The following is a 22,989-nucleotide window of genomic DNA, read 5'->3' on the forward strand; positions in this document are numbered from 1 at the left end:
TGATAGAGAGCTGAGCGAGGGGGAGCAGAATCCTAAAAAAAACTATTTTGGAGGGTCTCTCTGTGTGTCCACGTTCATCCAGCGGGCAAGATTATACATTTATCCACATGGATCAAACCAACACAAATAACTTAGTTAATTAAACATTAATAAACCCCTCTAGAAGTGAAACGCATAATTTAATGAGCAACTTTGTGCAACCTGTTATTCAGTAATTTATATTTAAGAGAGAAGCATAATGTTACTAATATTCCTTCATGTTTTTTTTAAATATTACCCTCTTTACCAAGTAATATGTTTTCTTATAATAACATATTAACCAGTGTGTACAGCAGTGCATGGGGGCATTTTTATTTTGTTAAAGTAAAGGGGGCAAACTTTTTGTCATTCCACAAAATAATTTTTTCATTAACCATATATCTTAATCTTGTATATTTTAAATGGAGCACAATTTTCCCATTCAAAACCATAACTAGAATATTTTAGGATTAAAAAAATTGTAAAACTCAAAAGTTATGGCATAACACTTAAAATAAGGTTGTATTTTTTTACATTAGTAAATGCATTAGCTAACATAAACAATATCGTTTTTCAATATTTATTAATCTTTGATAATGTCATAGTTGTTATGGGGCATTAACTCATATTAACAGTTACAAGTTTTAATTCTAAAAATGTATTAGGAAATGCTGAAATTAACATGAACTTAGATTAATAAATGCTGTAGACATATTGTTTATTGTTAGTTCAAGTTAGCTATAAATTAATGTTAACTAAAACAACCACTGTAACACACGTTATCAACAAACAAGAACGATTTTGCACTATTTCTACTAATAAAAATGAGGATATCTGTCACATTGATCATGTAAACTTCTTTATACAAAATGTTAGAGCACAAAAACATTTTCAAATCATGGTAGATTTCATGGATCATCAGGTTGCTCTGCCACCTTAAGTGCATTATATTATTAAACCAAAGGGGGAAATGCCAACTATTAATAAGTTCTTATGTATTTTGGCCTCCACATGTAGCAGTTTAAACATTAATTGTAACCAAAAAATTAAAGACAACTTTATTTAGCACATTGCACACGAAGAAGTAGAAATTATTGGAGAATTTAATTGTTTTATTTTTGTTTAGCTTATTCGATGATGCTAGTTTCTCTATCATCCACATGTTAATTCAGTCAAGTCAATGTAAGTTCTAAATTATTCATTATAGAGGCACTAAAGTTGCATGCTTTATTGTCCCACAACAGGAAGCAAAGAGAGAATCACTGCTGCAAAGGCTACAACAATCACAACATCTAAAATTAGGTTCTTTATTGGTGACTGTCTGCGCATCTTCCCGTGACCTCTGTTTCGAAACCACTGCACAACCTCTTCCAGGTCATACTTTTTGGGCTCGTATCCCAGCTCTTCTTGTGCCTTGCGCATACTGAAGTAATGGGTGACACCCGTCTTGTAGACTTCCGTACGGGTCAGGAGAGGCTGGAAGTTATAGATCTGACCAATGACATAGTGAACCATCTCGGTCAGGAATGCAAACAGGTATATGAGAGATATCGGAACCCGAAGTGTTGGGAAGCTGTATCCTAGTCCCTCCACGAGAGGCCTAAAAAACTCAAAGTTGTTAACGGGTCTTCCGTCAGAGATGAAATAGGGTTGACCGGCAGCACGGTGTTGACACTTTTCGGTTAACGCTTCGGCTGCCAACATGTGTGCGGACACCAGATTATCCACGTGAACAAACTCTACAAGACTATCAGGGTCCCCGTATACAAACCTAAAGATGCCTTTTTCAATATAACTGACTATTCTAGGCAAATGTCTTTGCTCCCCAGGGCCATAAATGCCAGCTGGACGCAGGGCACAGGTCCGTAGAACCCCTGTGGCATTTTTCAGTGGTGAACCGTTGGCTTTTAACACCTGCATTTCAGCTACAGATTTAGTCCTGGAATAGTTATCAGGGTGGAGGTGTAACGGCAAATAAGGCAAACTTTCATCACCGTCCCTAATCACCTGACCACCAAACACTACATTATATGTGCTTGTATAAACCAGTCGAGGGACGCCGTGTGCCACGCATGCCCGGAGAACGTTCTCCGTTCCCTGTACGTTCACTTCTTCGATTAGTTTGCTCTTGAGTTGCTCTCGTCCTGACATCCCATAGGAGGCGATGTGGAACACACAATGAACGCCCTGGACAGCTTTCTCCACCTGTGTGTAGTCACGGATATCTGCCTGTGTAAATACGATACCTTCTGGCAACTTCTCACTCGGGGGCCTCACATCAAAAAGCACGACTTTTGAGGAGTTTTTGAGAAGGGCACAGGCAAGACTAAAAGAGAAATAATAATCAATATTAACCATATTATGCATTTAATCATACAATTATTTATAGTTAGGACAACAAAATATTATAAAATGGTTATTAAAACTTCCCATATTTTTGTTGTTAATACCGAAAGCTGTGGATCCAATTAAACTCCAATGGAATTTCAGTGAACATTGGTAAGGTACAGTATTTGGCCCAATGTTTATTAAATGTGTTGGCATCACTTCTGCTGTTTTATGAGTGTACACAACTATACCATTTTCTATTCATGGGATGCTTACAATTTTTAATGCTTAAAATTGGTACTAAGGCAAAACCAGTAGAACCATTGTGGAACCACAATATGATGGCGCCATCTAGCGGTTTTTACAAGTGTTAAAATAATGCATGATGCTAAATAACTGATGCCTGGGGACCGGGGTTACATTGACATAAAAAAGATACAATACCGGAATCCAAAATAACCTCCTCCTCCGGTTATAAGGAAGATGCATGTTTTGTTTTCTTCCATGGTGGTAAAAATGCAGAATCTGCAAAAAAATAAAATTCGATTTGTAAAAAAAACAGCAACAATTAAAAGTTTTTTTGTAACAGTTAACAATAAGGTTCATTAGTTAACATTAGTTAATGTATCAACTAACATAGACAAACAATGAGCAATACGTTTGTTACACTATTTATTCATCTTTGCTCATGTTAGTTAATAGAAATAAAGCTTTAAATTGTTTCTTCATGTTAGTTCACAGTGCATTAACTAACGTTAACAAGATTTTAATAAAGTATTAGTAATTGTTGAAATTAACATTAACAAAGATTAATAAATGCTGTATAAGTGCAGTTCATTATTAGTTCATGTTAACTAATGTAGTTAACTAATGTTAACTAATGAACCTTATTGTAAACTGTTACCGTTTTTTTTTTAAGGTTTTAATGATTGAATACTCACTTCATGATCAATTTAGTCAGTCCTAGAACATTGTTGGCCTAAACATGGGGTCTGGATTAGGGTTGCATAACAATTAATCGCGATTAATCTATCGCAGAATAAAGGTTTTTGTTTACATCATATATGTGTGTGTACTGTGTATAATAACTTTGTATAATAAATACACACACGTGCATGTATATATTTAAGTAATGTTTACATATACATTTGTATATTAATGTGTAATTTATATAATATATACATACTTAATATATAATTTTGTTTCTTAAGATTATACATGCATGTGTGCATATTTATATATACATAATTATTATTCACAGTTCAAACAAATATATGATGTTAACAAAAACCTTCATTTTGTACAATCATGATTAATCTTTATGCAACCCTAGTCTGGATTACAGCTCTGCACACTTTGGGCATTGAATAAACTTCAGGTGCATCCTGGGATACTTTTTAAACAGGGTTTCTTACACAAGCCCATAATAGAAACTGTTGGCTGCATAACTATCTGGACCAAATCATCCATTAAAAATGTATATGTGTACACTTACCTAACATGTCAGCATGAGCCTTACGATAAAAATTGTTCCAAGAACATGACATCATATTTTCAGGTAAATGTGTTTTAACTTTTAACATGTACTGTTAACTGTGTTATTAAGTGTTGACAATCATAGTACATTTGTTATTGTTTTTCTTTCAGAATCTTTGTTTCTGTTCGAGAATATTTTCAGACGATTTTCTTGTAATTCTGCTTGTACATGTACACAAAATACCAGTTGTGTAACATATTTTATCTTCATTTTAATAAACACGGCTTTGCTGTCATTATTAGATATGCAAATAAATTCGGTTGAAAGGACGAACCCTAGATATCTGTAAAACACTTGTGAAACATCATATGAGTCATTAGTTAATCAAATATATTAACATACCTGACAATCTTTGAATCGAAAGCGTGTGGGACAAGCTCGAGTACTTCCTAGGAAACGCGTGAATGGGCGGGACTAAATCAGACATAATTTTCATTGGGTGAGTGGGAGTTGTGCCTCGCTGTGATTGGATGAAAATGAACTCAGTCCAATGTACAAACAGTAAAATCTCTATTAAAAATCTTTGGTTGAAAATAACAGTAAATTTATATTTACTATAACTTTTGAAATTATATATTTATTGATACATTTGTCTGTGTGTCTATATCTTATCTGTGTTATAAGTTTTACATACAGTATTGCTAAAAATATATTCAACACACACAAACATGACCAAATTTCCTAGTAATGGTAATACAAAGTACAATAAAGAAAAACAAACACATAAATAAATGAGATATTTACGTCAACAAGACAGATTTTTATAGATGTGACACTCTGTGAACCGTGATGTTGTCGTGGGGGCGTTACCGATGCCGTAACGGGCGTGGCCGTCGCTGTTAGGGGGCGTGTCAAGGCGGTAGCGCACGGAGGAAATGTAGCTCCTCGCCGTGTCCACGATGCGTTTGATAACATAAAGCGACCTAGTTCACGTCACACCCCTTGAACACATTTCCGAGAAATCTCGTGAAGGGCTCTTTGGCTGTCGGGATTCATTTTGGACATTTCTCGCGTTTATATCGACGTAGGTTGGCATCCTGACACGGAGCATGAACATGGCCGCGTTGCTCCCTGAGGTTCGAGGACTTCAGGCGGATGAGGTATCAGTGCTCTACTCTTATCATGCGATATGTCATATATCAGTCACATAAACTACTTAGATGTGAGCATAAAGATTATTTGAGCATTAGTGTGTTGTTTCTCTGTGGTATGACATTAAAAGGACTCTTTGTACTATCAGTTGGATCTTGGAAGAGAAAGTTCTGGTCTGCTTTTGGCTAAATCAAGACTTGTTCTTTTTTCTCTCAGTTTGTGGTTTTTAATGATGCCACAGATTTGACATATGACCATGTGTTTTATACGTATATGTAGTAGTTAGTGTGGGTTTTGATGGTCACTTTGTTGTCTTGTGACTGAAGTGAAGTATTGCGCAATATCTGTCTTGTGAGCATCTATGATCGTATGACGTCACGTCAATTAGCGTCACATTATCAGATTGGTTTTATTTTATTGGGTTGTTTGTGTGTTTCCTCAATTATAAGTCATTTATTATTACAGTATTGGTTACTTTTAGCAGTGATATGAGTACAACCAATACTCATGAAATCAAATTAGGAATTTTGTTTTTGTAGTTATCTGTCAAAATTAACTTTTAGTAGATAAGCACTTTTAAAACAGTAAGCTTCCTCATCTGGGAAGACTGACAAATAATAATATCTTTAATTTCCTTAAGTTATTCCTGCATATGTGGACACTGTTTTGAACTTGTGTATTCATTATATGACATTTGCTATTCTTCAGAATGAAGCCAGAATCTTAAGGGTGAAAGTCATCGCTGGAATTGGATTGGCCAAAAAGGACATTCTGGGTGCCAGGTCAGTATCACAGGTTGTGTGTTTGTTGTCAATTCAAATATTACAACTTAAGTTCACTGACAGACAGACAGACATATCAGCCTGGTTGATTCTTTCATCTTTTTTTGACCGATTAACACATTTGGTTCTCAGATTTTGGTGCCCTTATGTCACTTTCAAATCTACAGATGACGGTGTCAAAAGATAATAGAAATTGGCAATTTTAAGTGAATCTGGAATAAATAATGTGTAAATTGTAGTAGATCAACAAGCATTTTTTAAAATGCTCATCTTTGTGGTAAATACAGTAGTTTTAATTTGTCCACCAGCTCTGCCATCATCATTTTCATGTGTATACACATTATTAGTTTGTTATGAATACATCAGGCAACGTGTATCCTGCATGACACAGGTTTTGTTTGGGCAACCTGACACCCATACAGGCATTCGTCTGTTTAAGTATTTTGTAGAAATAACAATTGTTTGGGCAGTTCCTGTAATCGTGACAGTTGACAAATACATCTGACCTCAGTTTATTTCTTTTTCATTTTCGCTGAATTGTCTTAGGCATCAACAAAGAGGAAAAAGCTATTTCAGTAATTAAAGCTGAAATCAAAGTTGAACCTCTTTACTTACCTACGTACTTGTGCACTTACTGTGTACAAATAATCACTATTACACATTATTCCAAATAAAAGTTTGTCTTAATTTTTTATTTATAATCTTAGTGAAGCTTCTCCACCTTTAAAATGACTTTCTCAGAAATCAGCTAGGCCACGCTGGGTTTCTGTTAATATTAAACAATTAACCAAGGCCGTTGGTTTTTATGACAGTTACTTTAAGTTAAAGGAAATGGTTATACTATAAGTTAGAGTTAACGAGATAACTCCGTTTTAAAAAAATTTGTCAAAACATGTTTATTATTGTGTTATCATTTTTTTATTGTGTTTTATTGTGCTGCTTAGCTGTATTTTTTTGTTATGAAGGCTCAAATGAAAACAAACCAACTGCAATAGAGGGTTTTCACCGACGTCACATTCTGGGCGGTAACACGGATGCGCGGCCATTGTGGAGGCTCTCAGTGTAAAGAACTGAACGGAGCACAATGGAGTATTGTGCGCTTTGGATACTTTAAATGAATGTAGACATGTCTAAACAACAGAAAACGCGTCCAAGATGCAAAGGCATATAGGGAAGGACTTGGACCACAAGAAAAGGCACGATATTTCGAGAAATTACAATTTATAGGTGTTGCAGATCCCTACGAGTTAGCTCCCTCTTCTTGGATCCGTGACGACCTGGCGATTCTTCCTTCAGTTGCATCTCCCGATATAGTAAACTACCTGGTTTTCATGCCGAGCCCATGTGTCAATGTCAGCTTTATTTATATAGCAAATTTAAAATAGCCAGTACCCTACCAAAGTGCTTTACAGTAAAATAAGCACACAGTAAAACAATAAAAGCAATAATTGTTTTTACAATTTACTATTAAAAATATTATCATCATTTCAATAGAAAATTTGTTATGAGCAATTAAGCACACTGGCATTAAGGCATTGCAGCACAAATTTTAGTTGTGTTTAAGTACACTTTGTGCATACACTAAAAGTATACTTTTAAAAAGTATATATTAAATACTCTTTAAATAAAGCACAACAATACTTGTTTTATACTTTATGTACTTCAGTCATATTTCTAATAAAATACTACTATTTTTTCCTGAGCTTTGCCCGACACAAGCGCCTCCTCTGATAATTTCTTGCATTCATTTCCCTGGTTTTTAATAACCTTTGGAAGTCGATAATATTCCAAATGTTTTTCTCGATCTGTCATACTGGTACAACTTCAAACACGGCAATAATTAACCATTTTTTCCTTGACGACGTTCGGAATATACATCAGTGTCCGCATCAGTGTTGTGATGCGGAGTGCCTCCAATATTGCGACTTCCGCTCTGATGACGCGTCGTGAAAACCCTCTATTTGACTGATATTAATGCACAATCCAAACTCTTTATATAGATCATTTTGCAAGGTGTAAACAACACTGGTCCAGAAGCACTTCCTGTTTTAGTTAACAAAGAACAAAATACAACCAACAGAAAATTTAGAACTGAATCAAAATGTAACATAAATGTGAACTAAAAAACTTAAAAACAACAGGAAGTGCTTCTGGGCCAGTGTTGTTTATAGTGCTGCCTCACGATTAGTCACGACTAATCGTTTGCAGAATAAAAGTTTTTGTTTACATAATATATGTGTGTTTACTGTGTATAATAATTATGTATATATAAATACAAACACATACATGTATAATTTTAAGAAAAACATAAATGTATATAATAAATATATATATATATATATATAATTTAAATTATATATAAATGTAAACATGTATATACACATGCAAATGTTTCTTATTTACATACATGCGTGTGTCTGTGTGCATTTATACATAATTATTGTATACAGTACACCCACATATATTATGTAAACAAAAACTTTTATTCTGCAAATGATTAGTCGTGACTAATCGTGAGGCAGCACTTGTTTACCTCTTGCAAAATGGTCTATATTGAAAACCAAAATATTACTGTCAGGACAAGCAAAGATGCCCCACGGGCAAAAACACACACACACATGGTTTGTAACATCTTGTGATCCATGACAATGAGTAATAAATGATTAAAATACTAAAAATTTTAAAAAAGCAGAAAAATAAATGACTTTGGGCATACAGATATGAGGGTGCTGGTAAGAGCAGGACAGTAGATGGCAGTATGGACGGGAGTCCAGCGTGTCCTTGAGTTTAACCATTCTCACTTTGACCTGAATAACACAGCTTTAGATATGCAATCAATATCTGTGGTGCTGAATGATGGCATGGCATCTCTGAAAGAGTTCAGTGTAAGACTGCCTTTGTATCGCTTTTAGCTGTGCTTGGAAAAACAGCCAGATATTCAGCAAATCTTTTAGCCACTCAAATTAATCGGTTGAAGGATTGTGAATTGCTTTTAGCTGATGTTGTATGTAGGTTAAAATGAAGAAGGACGTGACCCCAAACCAATTCATTTGAATAAAGTCACTGGACTGGTACGAAACAGGGTTATGTATAAAAATTCAGAAATCAATTGATGTCTTTTGCGTTCAGTTCCTGAGTCTTTGGTGCCCTTGAGTTAAACAAAGTGGAATTAAAATGGAGTATTTTCTTGGTTGTTAATAATATACTGAAATTGTTTCTTGTAATTTTTTTGTAACTAAGATAATCATTGTGTAACATTAGCTCGTTTTCTTTTAATCTCCAGTGATCCATACACAAGAATCTCTTTGTATGATCCAATGAATGGAGAGATCACCAGCCTGCAAACTAAAACCATTAAGAAGGTAAACAACCTGATCATTGACAGCACATAACATAATTCAACACTTTTGCAAGAGTTTAACACTATTTTTCCATAACTTATGCTTTCTGTAGACATTAGATCCAAAGTGGAATGAGGAATTCTTCTTTAGAGTAAGTATACTGCTGTTTACAAAGATCATATTCGGTGAAGGGATGATGTATTTTGGTAGGCCAACCTGGAAGTTACCAAAAAGCCCATTAATTTTTCCCATAGACGTTTGGATTATCGCAAAAAAGAAGCTTTTTGTCTAACAAAAGTTTATGACACTATTAACACAACATTTATTAATTTTGAAGTCTAAATGAGCTTACTAGAAATTAAAATCTAACCTTAGTCTACAAGCGAACTAGACCATAGTCTCCAACATTAACGTCATCACCATCAAGTTTTAGACATCTCTTTCAAACTTTTTAGACCTATTAAAAAACGTTTAAAGTCCCCAACAAAGTCTGTAGTCCCATGTATTATCTTGTTAGCAACATCCCTTTTAAAGACAAATTAAAGCTTCAAAGAGCACCTATTGTTCGATTCACGATTTTACATTTCCTTTGGTGTGCAAGTGTGTATTAGTACATGTTAACGATATGCAAAAGGTACAAACCCCAAAGTAAACGATGATGCTTTTAGTTATCGTCTCCAACGTAAATCTTTTTTCTTGGAATACAACAAACACACGGATTGTAGGCAACAATTTACTTCCTGGGATTGGTGATGTAGACAAGACCACCATTATATTTTATGTAAGCAATAAGGTACGAGAGGCTGTGCTGTATCGTGAATAAGTAACGGCTGAAGGGCGTTGTTAGGCACGACGCGAAGCGGAGTGCCTGCAACCCCTTCAGCCGTTACTTATTCACGATACAGCACTTGCCTCGAGTACCTTATTGCTTTTATAAAACGGTTACCACACAATATTAAAGTAAAAAAAATATTAGTGCAACTTTCATGAAGTTAAATCAATAAAAGCATTCCTTCCGCTAGAAAAAAATAGTCCCTGACTGTGAACAACAACATGAAAGCTCAAATAAAAACAACAAACTGTTCTCAGACTTTGTCTCATTATATGTTTATGTGTTGCTAAGGGTGTTGCTAAGGGCGCAGTGATATTAAATAGAACCGTTGGGTAAAGCGGTCATAGCAGTGTTTTATTGTGAATAAAGCACACCTGTTGACCAATCAGAATCAAGGATTGGAACTAGCCGTTTTATAAATATATATTATATTCATCCTGCTTGGACTCAATTCAGCCTGTAAGTTAACTTTTGTTAGCCACCGAATCTTTCAAACGTGGTAAGGAGTGTCACATTTCCGGCTTACGTCAGAGGTATTCAGGCCAATCACAACGTACAGATTAGCTGGTAGGGCTGCACGATAAATCGCATGTGTTTGTCACGCGCATCTCATCAGTAATGCCAGTTCCTTGATTAGTATTAAATCGCCATCAGCTGTTTTCAGATGGAGCAGCTTTAACAAACAGAGCCGTAGTTCACTGACAATCGGGGCAATTTCGCATTAATTATCGCTGACGTATCGCCTGCGATATGTATGCGATATGGCCCAGCTTGTCAGGGAACTACGGCTCTGTGCAGTTAATGTCGCGCCATCTGAAAGCAGCTGTTGGCGATTTAATACTAATCAAGGAACCGGCATTACTAACGTGATGCGCGTGGTATCGCATGCGATTTATCGTGCAGCCCTATTAGCTGGCCAATCAGGGACACAACACTTTCAAATCGATGAGTTTTGTACAAAATCCATGCGTTTCAGGAAGACAGAAAAATCTGGAGCTACAAAAATGTACGGTATGTGGAAAATATTGTGTTGTGGTTTTTTTACCATAAACCACGCGAACATATTGTATTATAACCAAATTCACAAAATAATGTTGGTTTTTTAGCAATGAAATAGGTGCACTTTAAAGTGTCACAAGTGGTGGGGATATTACTGGTGTGTTTTATGTTGTAGAATAAAATTGAAAATATCTTAGTCTTATGTTAACCCAAGATCTTATTTGAGGTGTTTAACCAAAACCCAATTAAAAAATATTGACTTTGGTAAGATGGAACTGAAAGTTCTAAACTTGCTTCCGGTTTTTGTACAAAAATACATCATCCTGCACACTGTTGTCCACTGGCTTTACTATCCAGGTGAATTTTAAGTTTATTGCACCATAAAACACTTAACCTTCTTCATTGTGACATGAATGTGTGAGTGAATGGGTGAATGTGAGGCAATATGTAAAGCGCTTTGGACGTCCATTGGTCTATAAAAGCGCTATATAAATGCAGTCCATTTACCAAAGCATGACATCTAACAAACTTTATAAAGTTAATGAAGGTAAAAAATATATGATCATGGCCTTTGACGTAATTTTGATTTAAATTAGGTCAAAACATATTAATGGTCTAAAAAGTATTTTCATTTTGGTGTGAAATGCGTCTCTGATGTGAGATTTATTTATAAATTCTTTGTGCTTTGCGTTATGTCATATTTATATGTGGGCCAGTCAGTGGCGTGCGGTGACTTCTCTTCCGGGGAGGCACAAATGCGTAGCTCGTCAAAACATATACGTTGCCCATCATGTTTGTGGCTCGCCATGTCATGTGAATGCATATAATGGTTTATAATAAAGGAGACGCTTTTGTTTGCTAGATATGTCACCAAATGCCACACACATGACACGCCGAACACATATTTTGCATTCCTGCCTTCCGGGAAGAGATGTCACCACAGACCACTGATGCACGCTCTACATACACATCATTACAGGTGACTTGTGCAATAAAGTAAACATCAGTTGCATGTAAATTGGTTTTTCCTGTTTGTTGAATTATCTTTGATTCATCATAGCATATTCAAATATCTATATGCCAGTAATCCAATAAACCAATAAAGGTGCTTCACAGCAATGCCATCTAAGAATCATTTTTGGTTCCTTAAAAAACATTCAGTTAATGGTTCTTAGAAAAAACATTACTTTTATACTTTTTTTTTAAATACAAATATAATTTTTTCAAGCCAAAAATTGTTCTTCTATGGCATAGTGAAGCACCTTTATTTTAATAATAGTTAGTAAGTTATAGAAAATGGGCTGATGGAGGTTTATTTTCTTAAGAAATGAATGAATTGAATTTTCTTCTTTGTGAATTGGATCCTGCTGTCGTCAGGTGATGTGCACTGTTTGATCATGAAACAGTGTGTAATATCCCTGGTATGTGTTGGAGTCTACATCTATGTTTATACTAAACAAAAAATTGAGTTAAACCGAACCTGCACACTTCCTAGAAGAATAGTATTGTTAAACACAAGCCAGTCTTTTAATATATCAGATGAACATAATTAAAACAAACACAGGCCACTGTAATGGTTTTATTTTTAACACATTAAAATGACTTATTCACAAGTATTGTTCTGAACTTATAGCTGTATATGTAGCAGGTTTTATGTATCACTAACACCAGAATATATCGCAATGTGTCTTTTGCTAGTTTTAACCCGGCGCAATGATCATTTTCATATTTTGCGCCATGTTGTTTAAATAGCAAATGCTTTGCGCTCAATTTTGTGCCCATGGGCGTTCTGGTCTGAAAAACGAGGTGTGTTCAGGCGCATTGTTGGCGCATTGCTATTTTGAGGCAACTAAAATAGACTACGCCATTGACCAACCAAAACCTAGTCTAAAGGATGTGGCGCAATATGTTTTTTGTTATTTAATGAGCGCATTAGTAGTATGCGCCTATAAACGGGACGACAACGCAGGTTTCCTTAACACACGTGTATGCGCAGCAGCACAAAAACGCTTCTAAATATGAAAAATTAAAGGATTAAAATGTAAAAGATTATTATTGAGTCTCTTGGACATAAATGAGGATTATGAGACGTTAGAAGGCGTAAAGAGCTGCTTAACCTGTAACCTGGTAAGTAAATAAATGCTTTGCTTTAAACAAATGCATCTATTTTTAAATGTTTTTTTTTAAATGCCACCACACGGATTTATTGTATATGATGACTCTGTACCTGTGGATATGATGAGAAACGTTTTTAAGTAATGCTTTTTAAAAATCCCATGGCGCTGTCCGAGTGCTGGAACGCTTTGGTTCTCCGCACATTTTTAAATTTGCACGTTTGCAACTGGCTTTTAAAGGGAATGAGAGATGAGACTCTCATTGGTTTATTGCACGTTACGTCCGAAACACACCCATTACGAGAATAGGAACAACCCTTTTCAACCGTGCGCTTGGCGCAAAAAACATTTTTTCCGTCGTAAAATGAGCAAAAGTGGAATCGGACACACCCATTTAGACCGTACGCCTTGCTCTTTAGACAATGCGCTTAGATTGTTAAAATAAGGCCCTTAATCTAAATCTGTTAGTGTTGTCGAGAGAAATGTATGTGATGGGGCGTTTTAATTCTGTTTTTTCATGTTGGTAGTTTACATGAAAAGTGATGTACAGCAGTTTGCTGATGCGTATCCGGATATAATCCATTTAAAATTATTCTGACGCTTGGATTACGGCCTTTTATGTCTATACATTAATTACACAGCTACAGGAATGTTTACAAGATGTCTAGTCCAAGAAATTGTTCATGCAAAAAATCCATAATCCATGAAAAATTAATTGTTAACTCACTCTTTTTATATTCCAAAGTCATATGTTGCTTTTTCTCTGTGAAACTTGTGAAAGACTCTTTTACATACAGTATAATTCATAGAGTCATGGCTGTCTGTCCTAAAATAAGCTACTGTACGGATTCAGGGTTACTGTAGATTATAGTGCACAAGTCACATGAATAACTTCATAAAATCTTTGTAAATATTGCGCAAAATGTTTCCTTTGATGTTCCATGGAAAATCAGCGTTATACGGGTGTAGAACAACATAAGGGTGTATAAACCATGGCAGAATTTAAATTTTTATGTGTACTGTTCCTAAAATAAAGACAAGCCTATTTTTCATGCCTCAAGTTCAAAGGAAATGTAATCAGGGATTGGAATTAAATGTAAAACATTGGGGTCAGATTTAGGGGTTCGGGGTCAGGAGTTGGGTTGCAGGGGCCGCTGGAGAACGGGGAGTCCTTTACATTCCGTCCTCTTTCTTACCGTCATGTGATGAACTGTGACACATTTACTGATGTGCTGAGCATGTCTCTCTTACATGGACATCAGCCATTTTCTCAGAAATGACACAACCCACATCATTAGATTGATTCAGAAAACAGTAAAGCAAGTGTCATTCGTTAAAAAAAATAGCACAATAGTTAATCAGAGTTTAAAAAGTATGGCTGTAAGATATCAAAATTACTAAAATGAAATGGCTGAAAATACCGCATATGTGCATGTCACAAAATTAATCGCGATTAATTGCATACAAAATAAAAGTGATTTTTTTGCATAACATACGAGTGTGTGCCGTGTGTAATTATTATGTATATATAAACACACACACACACACATTCATGTATGTTTTTAAGAAACATTTACATGTGTATATAGACGGTTTCATCGGACGCACGTGATACACGTCTGGATCCGAACCTTACTTCCGGTTTCGTTTTTTTAATGGTCTGACTAGTTGCTAAACTGATCTCTTGAACAAATGCCTCGTCGAAAATAACAAATGTTTTTGTTTCCTAGGTAATCTATGTGTTGTTTTTTTTGCTTGTTATATAAATAAACTACGTTTAAAGAACTTTTATTTATGCTGTTATTTATTCTTAGCGGAGTTTACCAGAAGTTACATGCGGACCGCGACAGCCGCTTGTTTATGTTGTTACTGCTGAAACGGTCTATATATTTATTTATATTTTTTATATATTCTATATGATATATAAATAAATAAATAAATAATATTTTTAATAATAATAATTACATAATATATGAGTGTGTGCTGTGTGTAATTATTATGTAAACACACACATTCATGTATGTATTTAAGAAACATTTACATGTGTATATATATTTATTTATATTTTTATATATTCTATATGATATATAAATAAATAAATAATATATATATATATATATATATATATATATATATATATATATATATATATATATATATATATATATATATATATATATATATATATATAATTAAAAAATATCTGAAATTAATATTTGTGTGTGTGTGTGTATGTGTGGTTAAATATACATAATAATTACACACAATACACATACATATATTATACAAAAAAATCACTTTTATTTTGTAGGCGATTTATCGCGATTAATCTTTGCCCAGCACAGATTTTAATACTTTAAATGTATGTTATGTATGTTATGTATGTTATGTATGTTATGTATGTTATGTATGTATGTATGTATGTATGTATGTATGTATGTATGTATGTATGTATAGTCAGAGTTTTAAGTCAATGAACAGCAGAGAGACTGGTGAATGTTGGCTATGTTGGCTATATATATATAAAACCGTATTAGTTTGTTTTTTAATTCACTTTATTATAATTTGACTCATTTTACAAACTTCAAGCTTTATCATATTGCATATTATATATTGCATTATATAGCAAGTTATTGCATATTGCACTTTTCCCCAATATCTTGCAGCCCTATATTCAGTAATGTTCAAAATGAAAATGTATTTGGACGTTGCCTTGTGGTAATGAAGCTGATACACTCGTGGTTGTTCTTTTAGGACACCTGTGTGAACTTGATGACTTCATATAGCCACTAAAAATCGCCTTGACATAAGTTTTGTTAGTTGCAAAAATGCTCAAAAACAGTGTCAGCATATTTTATTGTTCTTAAAATTTGAATACATTTTTTATGCACCTAGAGGTTGGTTTTGTAGCCTGTCTAACCTTTAAAGTTTCACACCACAATGAAATGCAAAGACTGTCACACGTGATATTTAATGCATGAATCAGAGCTATAATGATCCCAACAGCAGCACAAGAAAGCTTTCATAGACCACTGGCCCAAATAACAACACGTGGACTTTACAAATGGATAAACTGAGCAAGCTTACAGGCATGTGGTTATGAGTCACTGGCCCATTTACAGACCTCGAAGTCTATACAAGATATATTTACAGTTTACATATATATAAATACAGTATATACAGTATATATACAGAGTTTTTATGTCTCTTTTTTTTCTCTGTCACAGGTGCATCCCAGAAAACATCGCCTGCTACTGGAAGTCTTTGATGAAAATCGTTTGGTAGGTATTTGCATTGATACACTGTTAAATAAATTTGTTGTAGCTGTATGAGACCCTATTTGTCAAATCCAGGCTAAAGTCTCACAACTTAATGAGGAGATTAGGAGCATCAAAGTTTGATTTCACTCATAGATTTCACATTTATAGATTATATTTTTACAGAATGTTTTTTACATTATTTAGGTTGATTTTAATTATCAGTAAATCACAAAAAACTTTATCCGTGTCTTCACTGGCGGTTCACATATAAATTGTTTAAATCGGCAATATATATATATGTATATGTGTGTATATATATATATATATATATATATATATATATATATATATATATATATATATATATATATATATATATATATATATATATATATATATATATATATATATATATATATATATGTATATGTATATATATGTATATATATATAGATATAGATATAGATATATAGATATATAGATATATAGATATATATATATATGTATATATGTATATATGTATATATGTATATATATATATGACCGAACATTAGCTGGTTAATGAAAGCACACGTGTAGTTAAACAATCTCGCGTTTATTTGGTGTTATGTCCAGGTTTGTAAAATCAGCAGCGTTGGTGTGTAATGAATGAACAAGGATGCCTTTTAGCAAGTAACCACCATAAAGCTCAGGTGTGAGAAATAAAATCTACCCCCGGGTGCTGTTATATGTGTAAAGTAACTGTTTAAACACACATAAAAGTGAATGAAGCATGACTAGCATTGAGGGAGTATTCTCCGTCACACACTGCTGGCGTCCGACCCGAGTAAGTGGGAAGGTTAAACAAACGCTTGTGTGAAAGACCCAGTGTGTCTTGATAAGATTATACACTACCGTATGTTATTAGATATATTAAAAAAAAACTGGCATGTCATTGCTAAAATGTGTTTGTTGGCATGAACGGTACTCTTTATTTGGAAACTGAAACTAGTGGACTACCTAAAACATTTATTGCATTTGCCTTTATTGTTCAACCCACGCTTTATTGTTCTGTCTGCGTAATAGCACATGACACTTTTATGACATACGACACTTTAATGACTACGTATGACACTTTAAATATCCCAGTCCCCTCCACTTGTGTTTAACCCTGTGTTTTAATTCTGTATATGGTCCTGTAAATGTTACTGTAAGTCATGAGCATTTCAAATCCATTTATGACTTCGGCTCAGGTGGATCTACAAGAATACAAATAACCTGAATCTCATTTTGTGCAAATGATTCAAACATTATAGTCAGGAGATAATAATCTATTAATTTCGAGGGAGGTTTCACGTGCCGATTCTGGTCGCTGTGGTAACTGCAGTTACCCCTGGTGCAATTGGGCCTGATTGATGAGATGGCATTTCTGTGACAGAAGGGGATCTTAAATGACTGCAACAGCGGGTGTCATATAACACGTGATGTGGCAAAAGTCCATGTGAGAACTGCCACAACAAGCTCACTGTTTGACTCGGAGGCACTCATTTGGCACAAACAGGCGTGTTACCCTGTTAGTTTTACAGACTGAATTTTAAGATTAAGCTATCATGCTTTTACGCTTCGCATGGTTGGAACTGCACAAATAGGCCATTCGGTTTACAAGCTTGGCGCTTTCAACAGCTCGTAACACCCTGTTCTTTGCATGCATCTCGGACGTACTGCTGAATCCAGAGTATGGGTGCTGTTGACAAAACTAAACCAGCAGATTGAAACAGAATGATGCCAAAACCTATTCCACTTTATTTCCTGTAACTCTATCCTGGTGGGGTAAAAATATTAGCGGGCGTGCAGCTTTACAGAAACTTTAGACAGCGGGTTGGCTCTGCGGCTGGAGGAGGTGGTAGACGTGAGGTTGGCTTGAACGGGGCAGGCTGTTCCACCTCACTCCATCCTGGCATGCTTGCAAGTTTGTTGTTTTTTGCAGTTGACCAACAGCAGGACTTCAATCGGTTTGGTGGGGGGTTCTTGCAAAACTGCAGCTGGTACGCGCCGGAGGTCTGGCACTGAAGTGCCCTTTTCAAAGAGGAGGGTTTGTGTTTGCTTGAAGCAGTTGCCTTAGTAAAGCTCAGCGAGGCTTTCCCTTCAAAGAGGAAGTCAGATGGTGCTCGGCACAGAGCTCTGTGTTTTATGTTGCCTTTGACCTCACATGGCCGACAGCTTCGGGAGGAATGCCGGTTGTCACCGCTGCTATTTTGGCTATGTGTAGCTGCTAATGATCGCAGTCACGGCGCGGAGAGCAGTTGCTTTGCTGCACGCTGTCTTTGTTGATTTCACGAGCAGGTTTGCCATGTCGCGCTTGCTTCTGGACCCCGTGGAATAGGACCGCATGGCACGACAACTGCGATTGCATTTCGCTTCGAGGAGAAGCAACACGGACCCTCTGTCCGATAGCTGCAGTCATGCCGAAGACTGCGGGCTCGCTGGTGCCAGCCGAAACTCGACTGAGGGACTGGCGTACAGTTCTGTCCACATGAAGGTGACTCCGGGACAGCTGGCCCTGAATTTGCCGCCCTTGTCACCAGAGTACGGTAATTTACAGCGCCACTCTACGGTATTTATCCCCAAGGTAAACGGAAATGGAGGGTGCAGGAAAAGCACGGTGCAGATCTCTTTGCAGCCTTGCAAACAGAGCGGTGATACGGACGGAGAGGAGGGAGAAATCGCGAGCTGTGAGGGAGGAAACGGGAGCGGGTACGATGGAGGTTCTTGCAGCAGTAGCACGGCAAGCGATCCGGGTTACTGCAGCAGCAATAGCATATTCGAATCGGACGTGCCTGATCGAAAGACCCAGGAAAAGACCGTCACACGGCGGAAAGCGAGGGCACCCTTGCGTCGCTGCTCTTCTTTGGTGATTTTTCCACGGAGTCCCTGCACAACGCCGCCCGCGTCCCCCGTCAGTCCGGTCGCGTCTCCCATGATTCCGCCTCTGCCCCCATCTGGACGTAGTTCTTTTCAGACCTCACATCAGATGCAGCTGTCCAGCACCGATGTGCCGCACGATGACACCCTAGTGACATCCAAGGGATCCGTCGCCACGGCTGTGAACGGTCTGCGACTGTCCAAAACCAGCTGCGTGTCAGCAGAGCAAAGAGACGCCAAAGCCATGGTTAATTTCAACGTACCTGCAGAACAACCGTCAGGGCCGGAGCGAACGGAAAGACACTCCAGCGTTTTACTGCGACTTCCTTCAAAGAAAGGAAATCCAGCCAAGGCAAAGCTTAACGGTGACTGTTCCAAACCTCCAGACGGTCCGCAATCAGATGACGTGCCAGTATCCCAGAAAGCGAAGCTTTACCGTAGTACCTCGGCTTGTATGCTGCCAAGCGGACGGCCGCCGTCAACAGAAAGGAGACACAATACCTGTCCGACTAGTAGTAATTCCTCAAAAAAAGACTCCCGTCATGTTCTTCATAGGAGCATTTCTTTGGAGGTTCCTTGCGAAAACACGGAGATATCTTGTCTCGTTTCGAACGGTGCACACATTCACTCCGGGAATGGCCCTCCACATGTGCACATCCATGTGTCTCGTGGCACAGGTACAAAAAAACCAAACACTCTAAAGGATAGCAGCGCAACCGGCACAAAGGATCACGTTCCTACCTGTGTAGAGAGCAGTCTCACAGTAAGCATTTCTCTTGAATAGTGAAAAATACAGTTTTATTACATTTTAAAGGGTCATTTTAGTCTTTTTAAAACATTATTTTATATAAAGTTAAATTGCTTGGCATTAGATAGTTGTTTAGATGTCAGAACGTGGTTGCTTTGGTGGAGTATTGTGCAAATGGTGCATTGAGAATGTTTAATAAAAAGTATATTTTATTAAGGTTTTCTTTACGTTTCAAAGATTTTAAAAACATTTACATTGTATATCTATGCACATTTGCAGAAAGTACATTATTGTAGAGATCTAAAATTTGTGTTTCTTTAAATGGAAATGTTCTCATGGACTTTTTCTTATCTTAGTTGTGTGCGGATGCGAATTTAGGTCAACTTTACCTACTTTTTTTTTTCTTAGTATTTCTGAATTTTCTTACACTTTTTAAGTAAAGTTTTTGTAAATGGTTAGAGTTAGGATAAAAAATTGTATTCCCCAAAAGGGAACCTTTTAGTCGGAGGTTCTCGAATAACCATGTCTTTCTTACCTTTATTAAGAGCCCTTTTTTAAAGGTTTTTTTTTAAATACTGAGACTTTGTTGCATTTTTCATTTTGCGATCCTAATTTAGATGGCAAAATTTAGCTGCTTTTGCTTGTTCGATGTGTTAATTCGCAGAGTTAAGCAGTGTTGTGCACACAAGCTTTCAGAAGTATAGAGATGCATTACACCTATTAACTCCGTCTGGTTTGCGTTCAGATACGATTTTAAAATGAAACCCCTTAGCTTGTGACTTCCATGCACGTGTTGTGTTTAATTGGATTTTTGTTTTGTTTTTATTGATACATTTCTAAGCAGTGAGTGTAAGTTTGTCGCTTCGGGATAATCGTAGATATCTCCCCCAGCCCGCGATCTATAAATACACAGCCTCTAAAATATTCTGCTCGACTCCAGTTAGTCTGGCCGTGCACAACGCTGGTCAGCCCTCTGGATTCAACATGATCCTCAGCGGCCACACATGGCGGCTCTCAGCTGTTGGGCCAAAGGTCAGAAGAGAGGCCGGCGATTGGTGGAGTTGGGGTCCAAACGATGTGACTCCTCTTCTGTTAAGGATAATATGTTTGCTGCCCAGTGGGATGTCTATCAGCCGTGGCATGTTTTCGAAGCATCAGGTGTCTCGCTCGCTCACCCCTGAACTCATTTCATTTGCAGATTCTCTCTGTCTCTGATTTTAACAGTGTGATAGAAACCAGTTTCACGTGGAGTTAACTCTAGCCTTTACCCTTATTGGCACTGTGTGATAGGGGTTTGTGTGTGTGTGTGTGTATATAGGGTGGCGGTGTGTTTGTGGATGACTGTGTATTTATGTGTGTGTTTTTCCACAGTGGTTTATGTGTATGATTCGCTCTTATCAGACTTTAGCTGTTATCTCTTGAGTGACGTCTTTCCTCTAATGATGCTTGACAGCTCAGTGGATTTATTATGAATGAAATTGCATGAAGCCTGGCACGATTCATTAAGTTCATTTAAAAAATACTTGTCTTTACTATTTTTAATTGGAATAAAATGCAATCGCATGCTTCTTTTCTAAATCTAATTTCAGTTTTGGTTATGTGACCAAGACCACACATGGCTATTGGTTTAGGAGCTTAATATAAATATCTCCTCTCTTATAGGTAGCACTGCCTTTTCCAAAGAAATCATTTAATGGCTAATGTACCATAAGTCAATAAAAAACTTTATATTTATGTTAACATTTGTTAATGCATTAGATAACAATGAACAACACTTCTACAGCATTCATATACCTTGTTTTTTATTAATTTTAGCATTTACTCAGGCCCGGATTAACACAATGTAGTGCCCTAGGGCAACGGTTTTCAAACTGGGGGCCGCGAGATGGTGCCAGGGGGGCCCCAGTTTTATGACATTTTATGAAATACATTAATTTATCATGAATTTTGTGTAATTAAACCTAAAAAAATTAGGCTACTAACCAAAAGCACTACTTTTTTGTATAATTTTAGAGTTTTAGAACACTTTTTGTCACAAATTTTTTTTTGGGGGGGGGCGCGAAGGAATGCATCGTTTACAAGGGGGGGCGCACTCTGAAAAAGTTTGGGAACCACTGCCCTAGGGGACCACATTTGAAGTGCCCCCATATGTGTTTGAGGCATCAAATTCGCGTCTACCGCGTCTAGTTTGCTGCTTAAACAATTTGAGTTTACTCGCTTTGTTCGTGCGTGAAATTCTAGTCATCGACACATTTGCGCGGAAATTTGCATCATGGGAGGGGCTTCTGCGACCCCGCTCGCTTCCTGTAATCAGGTCACTACTAGGCAAGCTCCTCATTGGTTAATGCGGCACGTTTTTCCGCTAAAGTTCAAATTTTTCAACTAGTGCGTTTCTCGCAGCAACGCTCAATTTACGCCATTCACTATACCCCTCATTACCACTGCGAGACCTCCAGACATGCCTCAACACGTCTTCACATTGACTTAACATTGAATCACTTGCGCTTGACACCTCTACCGTGGCTGGTGTGAACGCAGCATACCTTTTTTACTAGGAGCACTGTGGCCCCTTAATGAAAATTTTAGATGCGCATACAGAAAATCATGTAGTGGCACACCTTAAATCATCTTGCAATGCAATCATTCACATTTTGCCCAAAATAACTGTATTACTGATGAATACTTTGATAATAAATAGACTTAAATCTCTATGCATTTATTGCACATGGCATTATGTATAATTGATCAGTCGCACAATTCGTTTTTGTCACACGTGCACTGTGCCCCCCTGCAAAATGCCACCCTTGGCAGCTACCCATGTCTTCCATGACTAAATCCATTACTGCACACTTGTGGTCTCGAAATAGGGAATAGGGAAGCACCAAGGCACTCGCCCAGTCTGATGTATGGATAATCTGGGACTGCATTTACGTATGTATTTGGGTCAATGACGTGACGTTAATTATTTTGTGTTTGTATGGTTCAATTAAATGTATAAGGGTTAAAATTTCAAAATAAATGTGTGTACATTGCATAC

General features: G+C 36.7%; 2 protein-coding genes across 3 annotated transcripts in view; one reads left to right on the forward strand and one right to left on the reverse strand.

The window, feature by feature from the left end:
• Positions 1-719: 719 nt before the first annotated feature.
• On the reverse strand, positions 720-4,371 carry sdr42e1 (short chain dehydrogenase/reductase family 42E, member 1). The gene is made up of 3 exons (XM_055174963.2): positions 4,226-4,371; positions 2,791-2,871; positions 720-2,344 (listed from the first exon to the last, which is right to left on the reverse strand). Exons 2-3 carry the CDS (start codon positions 2,850-2,852, stop codon positions 1,246-1,248), a joined length of 1,161 nt encoding a protein of 386 aa, XP_055030938.2. The 5' UTR covers positions 2,853-2,871; positions 4,226-4,371; the 3' UTR covers positions 720-1,245.
• Positions 4,372-4,705: 334 nt separating this feature from the next.
• The window catches only part of nedd4a (NEDD4 E3 ubiquitin protein ligase a), a 52,918-nt gene continuing 34,634 nt past the window's right edge, over positions 4,706-22,989 (forward strand). Inside the window, exons 1-6 of one of the 2 annotated variants that reach the window (XM_055174961.2) lie at positions 4,706-4,983; positions 5,684-5,757; positions 9,041-9,119; positions 9,211-9,249; positions 16,271-16,324; positions 18,912-19,967. In XM_055174961.2, the coding sequence (XP_055030936.2) occupies positions 4,933-4,983; positions 5,684-5,757; positions 9,041-9,119; positions 9,211-9,249; positions 16,271-16,324; positions 18,912-19,967 (1,353 nt within the window). In that variant the 5' untranslated portion in view covers positions 4,706-4,932. The remainder of the gene's footprint in view (positions 4,984-5,683; positions 5,758-9,040; positions 9,120-9,210; positions 9,250-16,270; positions 16,325-18,911; positions 19,968-22,989) is intronic. The other variant, XM_055174960.2, reaches the window with a different exon arrangement.

This window comes from Misgurnus anguillicaudatus, chromosome 15, assembly GCF_027580225.2.
Source record: "Misgurnus anguillicaudatus chromosome 15, ASM2758022v2, whole genome shotgun sequence".
Classification (NCBI taxonomy): Eukaryota; Metazoa; Chordata; class Actinopteri; order Cypriniformes; family Cobitidae; genus Misgurnus; species Misgurnus anguillicaudatus.

Bases quoted from the DNA above. Each gene is read 5' to 3' on its own strand.
- sdr42e1 (XM_055174963.2), bottom strand. From the start codon at position 2,852: ATGGAAGAAAACAAAACATGCATCTTCCTTATAACCGGAGGAGGAGGT. The intron at 2,345-2,790 runs GTATTGTATCTT...TTTCTCTTTTAG, and splicing joins GGAGGTTATTTTGGATTCCG to TCTTGCCTGTGCCCTTCTCA.